Here is a 10,474-nt window from a genome sequence, read left to right as displayed (position 1 = left end):
TCCTTTGTTTTACATTTTGGGAAGGCCTTATGAATGAAACAAGATGAATGATATGTATCATTCAATAGGCCTGCTCGAGAGGAGGAAGAAAAAGAGAGAAAGGAAGAGAGAGAGAGAGAGAGAGAGAGAGAGAGAGAAAGGGGGGCTGAAAATGTGGAGGATTTCTAGATGAAAAAATAGCAAGTGGATCGTAAAATTAATCTAAATTTTTTGAAAATCGAAAAGGGCCATTTTGTCTTTGTAGCGCCCTCGCCTCCACTAAGGGCCTTAACACATGGATGGGGCTAGCATGGGTTTAGGATGGGAATATTTTTGTCATCATTACTCCCATCCTACACCAAGTGGTCTAGGATGGATTTAGAATGGGAGTAGCCACTTTTTCTCCCAGGATAAGATGGATTTAGAATGGGAGTAGCCACTTTTTCTCCCATCTTGGACCATGGCCTCTAGACCCTAGCAGCCAAAATGGGTTCCCCTTTTCTAAGGATTTAAAAACATGGAAGGATGACATGTGTCCTTGTCCCCACAAGGTCCCCACCTCTTAAACACATGAAATGATGCCATGTGTCCTCTTCCTCCTAAACCCATCCCTAGTTCTTTTTTTGTCAGCACATGGTGGGATGGGAATAGGATAGAAATATGCATGGGACCACTTGGGACCACCTTTTCCCATTCCCATCCTATTTCTTCCCATGTGCTAAGCCCCTGAGGCCTAGTGGGCTGGCCAAAAAGCCATTCATTTATTTCACTTGTTTGGTGGATTCAATAATTTATTTCAATGTGGCACCTGTAACAAAGGCTTGGGGCGGGGGCTGGAGTGTGTAAAGGTCCTCAATCTACGTCTTTCTTGCAGCGTGAATCCAATCAAATGGAAAAGTGGAAAGTACTTGTTTTGGTTGATTGTGTCCTGTTGAACTTGCTGGATTGAATCCAATCGAATGGCATTTCATTCGATCAACGAGTAATTTCATTCGATCAACTTGTGGCCTTGAATCCAATCGAATGGCATTTCATTCATACAACCAGAAATTTCATCACGAAGTCGTATTCGCACCCCAAAAGATTTGGATTGGGACTTGTTCATCTGCTGCTGCTGGCAATCCTACTAAGATAGTCCATGACAGGGGAAAGTTTCAGTCCGCTATCGCTTCTGATTCGAGCCAAATTTATGCTGTAGACAGTGGCATCGATAGAGCTAACACCATTGGCATCTCAAAGTGCAAATTCCATTCCCAGAAACCTCGGGATGCTTGAAGGAGCTCGCCTCTACCAGTATGGCGTCAAACTAGGAATACTCGCAGTAAACTAGGAATGCCATGCTGCTGAGGAGCACATGCCGGGTAAATTCATTCAAACCTGAGCATACAGGCAAGGTGACCGCGTATCTACCTTCGCATTCTTTGTCTTTGGCGGCAATTCCACTGCTAAACGAATGCCAAAAGTGCGAAACGAGGAAGTTACTTGATGGAGGGCCTTGGGAGGAGAAGCAGAAACAAACGCTATTGCACAGGGTGCCACAGAAGAGACCGGCATCTGCTATGGAAGACACATATTCTAAGTATTCACATGAACCTTCCGTCGATTTTGCTTCCCTCTTGCGGCTATACGGGAATACAAATGCTTTGCTGGATGGTCAGCGTCTCCATCAGCATATTATTTACAGAGGACTTGAGCAAGACATATTTATAAGGAGCCTTCTCATTCAGATGTATGGCAGATGTGGACTGTTGGACGATGCGATGGTCTTGTTTAGTAACATGCGTCGGCGGAATGTGTTTACGTGGAATTTCATAATCACGGCATGTGCCCAGCAAGGGCGCGGTGACGAGGCCCTTCAACTCTTGGAACGAATGCAGCACGAGGGGATACTGCCTGATAAGGTCACCTCGGTCATGATTCTCTCTGCATGTGCCAGCCAAAACTCCCTCGTTGAAGGTAAACGGATGCATGCCCGCATTGTGGACAGTGGATTTGAGGTGGATGTCATTGTAGGAACTGCTCTTGTCCACATGTATGGTAAGTGTGGCAGCCTGATAGACGCAGAGAGGGTGTTCTACAAACTGCCGGAGCGAAACGTGGTGTCGTGGACTGCTATGATTGGTTTGTATGCTGAGGATGGTTTGGGCAAGGAAGCTCTACGACTTTTTTATGAAATGCAGCAGGATGGAATAATTCCAGATAAGATAACTTTTGTAAGCACTCTTTCTGCGTTTGCCAGCCAGTCAGCCCTAACTGAAGGCAAGCTTTTGCATAGCAATGTCTGTGACAATGGATTTGAGTGGGACGTTTTTGTGGGCACTGCCCTGGTCAACATGTATGGCAAGTGTGGCAGTGTGGAGGATGCATGGACGATTTTTGACAAAATGCCTGAACGGAATCTTGTCTCATGGAATGCCATGATGGCAGTTTACAGCCAACATGGGTGCAGCAAGCAGGCGTTGGACCTCTTTCAGCGAATGCAGAAGGAAGGAATTGTGCCAGACAAAGTCACCTTTGTCAGCATTCTGGATGCATGTGGCACCATATATGAAGGTGAGAGGATGCATACACGCATTACTGCTAGTGGATTTGAACTAGAAAATGCGGTAATGAATGCACTAGTCAATATGTATGGCAAACAGGGCAGTCTGGTGGATGCACGAAAACTATTCAACAAAATGCCAAAGCGGGATTTGGTAGTATGGACTGCAATGATTGCACTGTTTACACAACATGGACAAGGCAAGGAGGCCCTTGAGCTTTTCAACCAGATGAAGGGAGAAGGAGTGATGCCAGATAAAGTTACACTTGTCAGTGTACTTGCTGCATGTGCCAGTGAGGCTGCAATGTTTGAAGGGATGCAGATACACAGCCATATTGTTGAAAGTGGCATTGAGTCAGAGGTAGTTGTTGGGACTGCTCTTATTAGCATGTATGGGAACTGTGGCAGCTTACAGATTGCTCAGAAGATTTTTGATGACATGCCTGAGAGGGATTCAATTTCATGGAATGCAATGATTGCAATCTTTTCTGAGAATGGTCAGGACAGTGAGGCCTTGCAGCTGTTAAGTCAAATGCAGCATGGAGGCATAATGCCAAATAAGTTCACTTTTGTCAGTGTGCTTGCTGCATATGCCAGCTATGCAGCCCTGGTTGAGGGTAGATGGATGCATGGATTCATCTTGGACCATGGATTTGAGGCCGATGTTGAAGTTGGGAACGCACTTCTCAACATGTATGGCAAGTGTGGCATCCTAATGGATGCATGGCGAACCTTTGAAAAAATGCCTGAGCGGAACCTTTTCTCCTGGAATGCCATGCTTACAGTTTATGCCCAGCATGGGCATGGTAAGAAAGCTCTGCAACTTTTTGATGATATGCTAGGAGGAGGAGTGCTGCCTGACAAGGCCACATTTGTCAGTATTCTTACTGGATGTAGTCATGCTGGTCTGCTTAATGAGGGCGGTCATTATTTTGCTTCTATGAACCTACATTATGGCCTCTCACCATGCGTGGATCATTATGATTGTATGGTTGACCTAATTGGTAGGACAGGGAAGTTGGATATGGCGGAGGAATTGATCAACATCATGCCGTTTCAGCCCACAGTAGTTTCATTCATGGCACTGCTGGGTGGCTGCAAATGTCAGACCGACGTTCTGCGAGGAGAGAGCGCTCTTACGTACATGTTGGAATTGGAGCCGGAGAATCCTGCTCCATATGTTATTCTATCAAGTATTTATGCTGCAGTTGGCAGGGAAGATGCTGCAGCAAAGTTGATGAGTACAGTGATCTAACTCTGCATCATTTGCATTCAAGGGAATCACCTTTACATGCAAGAAATTGCAGACAAAAGACATGGGATGTCCTGTACTCAATGGTAAGTTTGTGAAGAACATACGCTTGCAGATTGTTCTGTAAAAGCAAAGTTTTGGCAATTCTTACTGCATTTAGCCATGCTTGTTTGCTTGACGTGTGGCCGCCGCCGCTATTTTACTCTCATGAATGCAGATCATGGCATCTCCGCAGGATGCAGCAGGATGAGGTGTAATGGATCAGAGCATTCCATCAAGTCGTGTTGGGCCCTCTACTAGACTGATGTTAAATGAGGGAACACATTGCAAAGACCAGGAAATCCTAGGCTGAGTCATGAAGTAAGAGGTCTGTAAAAATTTCAAAGTGGCCACCCATGAGTTGGTGCTTCCAGGTGCGCACACAATGCACCAAAACTGTCATCTCTTTCTCGTGGGTCAGGGTATCGGGTCCCCCAATCCATTAAGGAGCTTCCAGCTGTCATATGCCACTGGATGACCGGACTGCACCAAGACACCGCCAATTGCCACAGTTGGAGCATCTGTATGCACCTGAAGTGACAGTCAAAGTCTCGTAGAGAGGACTGATTCCAACCTAGCTTATTAAAATCCTTGTCACAGGTGTCCATTGCCAGGGCTGTGTGCTGCAGGAAAGGTTCGTGAGTGGGGCTGTTTTTTCTAAGTGCATGTCGATAAAGGTCCTGTGTTGCTCTTCATTTCATGGACTGATCATGGAGTTGGCCAGTCCACTATCACCTTGACCATGCCTCATCCATCCATAACTTCCCCTCACTCACCTTGAACCCAAGAAAATATACCATCCATGTTGTGAAGTTGCACTTTGACTCTTTCAGATATAGCTTATTCTCATGGAATATCTCGAGTACCTTCTAGAGATGCTTCATGTTGTCCTTGAGAGTATTGGAATACACCGATGTGTCATTGAGGTACTTGACATGAAATCATCAAGGAATGCCTGGAATATGTTATTCATGAGATTTGAGAAAGTTGCAAGTGCATTCATGAGTCCAAAGGTCAAAGCCGACCAGTCTAGGACCCATGCCAAGTACTGTACATGGTCGTCTTCTCCACATCCTCATCTGCTATCAAGATCTAATCGTAGACAGAGCAGAGGTTGATGTGAACCGCCTTGCATGCACAAGCTGATAGAACAGACCCCTCATGTTCAGCTAGGGGTACCGATTTTTCACGGTAAACTTATCGAGTGCCTGAGATTGATGCATAGCCTCAGGCTGCCATCTTTTTTCTTCAGAAACAAGACTGGGTCACTGTATGGGGACTTGGAGGGCTGAATAAGCTCTGCATCAAATAAGTCCACAAGTTCCCTTTTCAGCCCTGCATTTTCTTCCCATGTCAGCCTGTAGGGTGCCTTCACCTGTGGGTCCATCCCCAGGTACACCTCAATCAGATGATCAATGCCACATTTTGGAGGCAACTCATGTGGGAATGACTTAAGGCAATGAGGCATCACGTCCGTAAACTCCCTTAGCAAGCTGTCCACCTTGGCTGGCCTTGTGGACTGCCTCTCAGTTCATCATACCTGTCTTGGACCATCACTAGGCACACTCCTTACACCTTGCGGGCTGCTCTCTTGAGCTGTACTATTGACAACAGCTGAGGCATAGAAGTTGTAGGGGGATGCTTGGATGCACTCACCATGTACCATTTCTCCTCATGGCCAAAAAACAGCTGCTCTACCCTACAATGCACCAGTGCGTTATTCGCACATGACCATGTCTGCTCAAGTATTATGCTGAAGTCATTCATGGGGATGACACTGTTTCAGCCAAACACTTGGACTTACCTATGGTGATTACCACACTGCGTGCCACACATGGTAGTGTCACACCTGGAGCATTAACTATCTTCAAATTGCTTCCAGGGCCTGCCTCCACATGTAACTCCAAATCTTTGGCCTTTCCTGGGGTCAAAAAGTCGTGCGTGGCTCTGCATTGCTGGCCTTCGATTGAAAGAGGCAGAAAATACAACAAGCCAGCTGCCTGCTGTGAGTCTGTTACAGCACCTAACAGCTGTAAGGGTGTCATGGTCTGAGCAGGGATCTCCTCCAGTACAGCATTGTTCCCTGTTGTGTGCTGCAAGGACTGTTTCATAGGACAGTTCATGGTATAATTAGAACCCGAACAGATAAAGCAACCGATCTTTGGAACCCCGCTAGGGCTCGCATCCGTTTGGTTGGGTCCACTGCTACTCTTAATGTTCTGGATTACGAATTTCCTTTGCCCTTACCTCCTGTCGGAGGGAGGGGCTGTCCGTGCAGGAGCATTACTAGCTGCATTACTGCAAGGCCTCATCCGCTTGCACTTGCCATAAAAAGGAGGTCATCGCCTCTTTTGTCCATGAGTACGATCACAGGGGCTGCGTACTCAGGCTGCACACTGCTGGATGCTTCTCCCAGAACCTCATTTGCCAATTTCCAGCCAATCAGTCAACTGGTCTGTGGCTTCCAATGCTTGTTAAAGCGTATGCACATTCTGTCTGACTAGCTCATAATAAGCCCAAGGCTTCAGCCTGTTCATGGAGGAGAAGAATCTGTCTTCATCATTTATGTTCTCACCTCAAGCACGAGGGATGTATGTGCCTTTATGTACTCTTGGATGATGCCGGTATGCTTCAAGCAATCCCATGCCTACATGGCCTTCCATTCAGCGCTAAGGGGGAGAAACTGTTGCTGTAAGGGCAATTTTCATCGTTAAAATGTCAATGCCTATCAATGCCTCACCTGTTATCCCCCAAATGAGGAGTGCACTGGATCTTGATATCTGTAGCACCAGGAGTGAGAAAGACCACCATGTGGCCAGCAACAAACCATCCTGCATGGGTTAGGTTTAGGGCAGTCCTGCAAGAGGGGCAGGCCAATAGCAGTATGCCACATGGCAGACTGGGCCAGCAGCAGTAGCAGGCTGCAGTATGAAGTCGAGTACAGCAGGAGCACATCAGGACAAAAGAAAGGGCAGCCTAGGTTGGCAGGAGGCTCGTTCAGTCGACCTATTTAGTTTTGAGTCAGGTAACCTGGTCAGCCAGATCAGAGGGCCTAGTGCCCTACATAAAGGCCCCTATGTTGGCACTCCAATCTGTTATTTCTGCAGGAGCTTTGGACTATGTAGACTCTCTGTCCAAAGATCCCTTCCACCTTGCTGTATGGAAAGCCAGCCTAGGTGGGCTGTCACTCTTGAGCTAAGTCTGCTGCTTATTGTAGGTCGCCTTCACCTTCTGAATGTAGGCCCAAGGATGGCTACCTGTTGCTCCTTTCTGCTTCTTAGAGGGCGGCTCCAATTGATGAGAATGGAGGCCCCTAGGGCATAGTTACCAGGGAACGCTGTTCCCACATCCGGAACGCGTGGAACGCCGTTCCAAAGAAGTGGGGACCTTGGAACCCCCCGGAACCTCTGGAATGTTCCAGACTGGCTGTTACTAGAGAACGATAGCAGCCACTGATTTTGTTGGAGGCACATGGTGTCTAGAAGAGGCCCACAGCAATAGGAACAGCAACCAGTGTCCGAGTTTTATGCCCTACCTCAGTGTATGTTTGCTGAAGGTGATGATACAGATTTGACAAGATATTGTCCTTGGATCTAATACACGATATGAGATTATTTGGCTGTACATCTGTACGTTGTCTTTTATCTGAAGTGCTCTCTTTGTATATAGACATGCACATGGAGTGAGTTGGCAGTTGAGGTTTACATCATGAGATCTTGAGACATTTATTCCGCCGAGTTGGATTTGGCTTCAGCAAGCAACTCCATTTCTCTAACATTTATCTCAGCCCATGAAGAGACGGTGCAGGAGTTCCAGTTATGCATCACATCATCTTTGTAGTGTCTCCACCACGGTTTGGTGTCTTTTGTGAGAAAAGTGGGTAATCTGGTCCTCATCTTTAGTGAGCTTGGCCACTCTGAAGAATTGCTCTACATCATAGCAAAAGTTTTTGAGTGTCTTGGCTGCTCCAGTGAAGCGCTGAGGCTCCCGTGACTTGTCGTAGGAACACCCAAGAGGATCTTGCCAGGGCTTCCTGCAACTTGGCCACCTCAGCTTCAGCCTTGGCACGATAGGAAGGAAGCCTTTGTTCTCAAGGTTCAATATAAGAGCTCTCACTCATCTGAAGATACTGAGTCTCATATTAGGAAGTTCCTTAGAGAGCCTATAGAATGTAGGAGGAGACTACTCACTATTCGATATTTTCCTTTTGGAACATGCGATAAAGATATAGCCATGTCGCCTCTGAAGACATTTGGTATGTCCTAGTGGACCTCAACATGTTCAAGGAAACTAAAAGGATGCCTCACTCCTTGAACTCCCTCATTCAACAATGGTCCCATTGCTCTAGTTGCATCTCTTTTGCACTTTGCCTTCAACAGTCTGTGCTGACCATTATCTTCTTGTCACACTCTTTGCCTGGGCTGAAGAATGGGACGGCAAGTTGAGATGGGAGGGAGGGGGAAATGGGGGCAGAGCAGGCTTACTTAAGAAATGAAGTCCTCGGTCAAGTTTGTTTCATGAAGCTTTCAGAGTACAGTCGAATCTGGAACTGGTGGCTATCAATCAGATATTTGTCTAATGCTTATTGTAGAGGAATTATAGAAGTCTGTTCAGCTACTGAGCTGTGTGCGTGATATCACTTTCTTTCATTAGAGGCACCTCTGTTTTCATTAAACCAAAATAATTACTTTAAATTCCGTCAATTTAGCAGCAAAGTGTATTTGGCATGTTCTGGTTGTCAAATCTCAAGTTTCAACAATTCTGGATTGTCTATGGAAATAAGATATTTGAGGATTTGCCTGAAGATCCAAACTCAGTGTTGCATGAAAATGTAGTGTAGGACAAAGAAGACACTGATTTAAACAGGCTCTAAAAGGAAAATGGATAGGTCAGCAAAAGCTAACAAGACCATGGGAGCAAGAAGAAAAAGCAACTCTACATTACATAACCTTTGTTTACACTCACAACCTGAAATAAACTTGTAAGCTCCGGCCAATGATGCATTAAATACATCGTACTTGTAAATTACAAAAAGTAATATCGTAAACACGTTAAATCCGAAGGGCTTGGAGAAGACTATCACAAGATGTGAGATGCAGAAGTCAGCTTTTCCAAAGGAGGACTCTGCCGAGCGTGATAAATTTGGATTAACCAAGTCACCTTCAAGTATTCTGGACTGAGATTCGATATACTGCACAAGTCATTTTAAACTGTGTCTAACGGTATATTAGTACTTTCTTCTTGATCCTCTTCTGACCCTGAATCGCTGTCAGAGTCAGATAAATAATCAGTCATAAAGTTCGGAAAAGGTGACGGCCGTCCCAAGCTCTTCACTCGTGTGAGAATGCCAAGTTTTCTTGCCTCCAGTATCTGTTATTGTTCTGCTTCAGTAAGGCCCTCATCGTTCATGAGCATATGTAATGATGACCTTGCACTTTCTTTGCATGTGGTTTGGCTTGGTATCTGTGTTTCGATAGCCTCATTCTTGAAAGGGGTGCTGACTTTCCTAAATGTCTCACTCTTGTAAGAATTCCAACTTTTCTCACCTCGGGTGTTCTTGAGCATTCTTCATCAATGAGGTCTTCATCATTCATCAACCTATTGAATGACGACCTTGCACTTTCTTCACATGCATTTTGATTTGATGATTGCTTCTCTACAGTCTGGTTACCTTCTTGATCACCTGATATGGTCAGTCGATGAGTTTTTGAACATTCAATTGATGTTAGCTAGAAACCCGGGTATTCTAATACATTTATGAACTAAAAAGACAAAATAACACTTAGTTTAGCTCATAGTACGCATGCTTCTTTAAAAGAGAAAAACATTTCATCTTTCACTAAAGGACGAAGTAGGATTTCCATTTTTGCACAATGACCATAACCAGACCACAAAATAGTCAATAAAATAAATGAAACAAGACTACCATTTTTCATAATGGCAGAGCCTACATGACTCTGTTTAGAAAATAAAGATGGCGCTTAATGGAAGAGAATTTGGTTTATAAACTTCGCAAAAGACTCTTTTGACTACATGGGAACTTCCAGCAACTTGACTTGCGTCAATCCATCTCAAACTACTCCCTATCTAGTCCGCTTTCAGCTCATGTGAGTCGTCTTAAAAAGGAATCACCGATCTGCACTTAACAGTCACAAAGATCTGTCTGATTGGCAGGCAAATCACCAGATCAATTTGATCAACAATTTCTCAGATATCTGACAAGTTATTAGAACTTGATTGGCAAATAGCGAAAGAAGAAAAGCAGATGCATTGGGAATGCAGAGTTTATCTTAGAGAATAACCAAAATGAGGGGTATATCTGAATACGACCTCTAGGTGCACCTAAGCCCTGCCTATAGTTTAATAATGTCCTTACAAAATCTTTTTGGTGTGGTTGAACATGAACAGCAGAGACTTGCTGAAGAAATCCTTAACTAGAAAAAAGAGACCAATAGTGCCAGTAAGCTGCAATCAATTAAATAGGAGAAAGAAGAAGGAAGTAGGGAACGATAAGGACGCTGAGAAAGAGCAAAGGTTAATTTAACAGGAACGAGGCAGGCTGGAAAGATCAAAACAACACTAAGATAAGGAGGAAAGAATAAAAAGGGACAAAAAGGAAAAGACATATGGAAGTGAAATGCAAAAGTGATAGGTAGAATGTA

The 10,474-nt window shown here is 45.0% G+C and overlaps 1 protein-coding gene across 2 annotated transcripts; it reads left to right on the top strand.

The window, feature by feature from the left end:
- The first annotated feature begins 769 nt into the window (after positions 1–769).
- LOC147894515 (pentatricopeptide repeat-containing protein At4g13650-like) lies at positions 770–4,599 on the top strand. Of its 2 annotated transcripts, none has more exons than XR_015542165.1 (2): positions 770–3,859; positions 3,991–4,599. XR_015542165.1 is itself a non-coding variant. In XM_087385431.1 (2 exons), the coding sequence occupies exon 2, from the start codon at positions 1,317–1,319 to the stop codon at positions 3,774–3,776; it is 2,460 nt and encodes an 819-aa protein (XP_087241557.1). In that variant the 5' UTR covers positions 770–1,173; positions 1,257–1,316; the 3' UTR covers positions 3,777–4,599. The 2 variants fall into 2 exon arrangements, 1 of the variants encoding a protein (XP_087241557.1); XM_087385431.1 differs by having other exon boundaries at positions 770–1,173; positions 1,257–4,599.
- The last annotated feature ends 5,875 nt before the right edge of the window (positions 4,600–10,474 follow it).

This window comes from Dipteris shenzhenensis, chromosome 14 (genome assembly GCF_047967505.1).
Source record: "Dipteris shenzhenensis isolate YYH24624 ecotype China chromosome 14, Dip_SZ_1.0, whole genome shotgun sequence".
Lineage (NCBI taxonomy): Eukaryota > Viridiplantae > Streptophyta > Polypodiopsida > Gleicheniales > Dipteridaceae > Dipteris > Dipteris shenzhenensis.
Note: the sequence above shows the minus strand (reverse complement) of the source record. Positions and strands in the feature narration are given on the sequence as shown.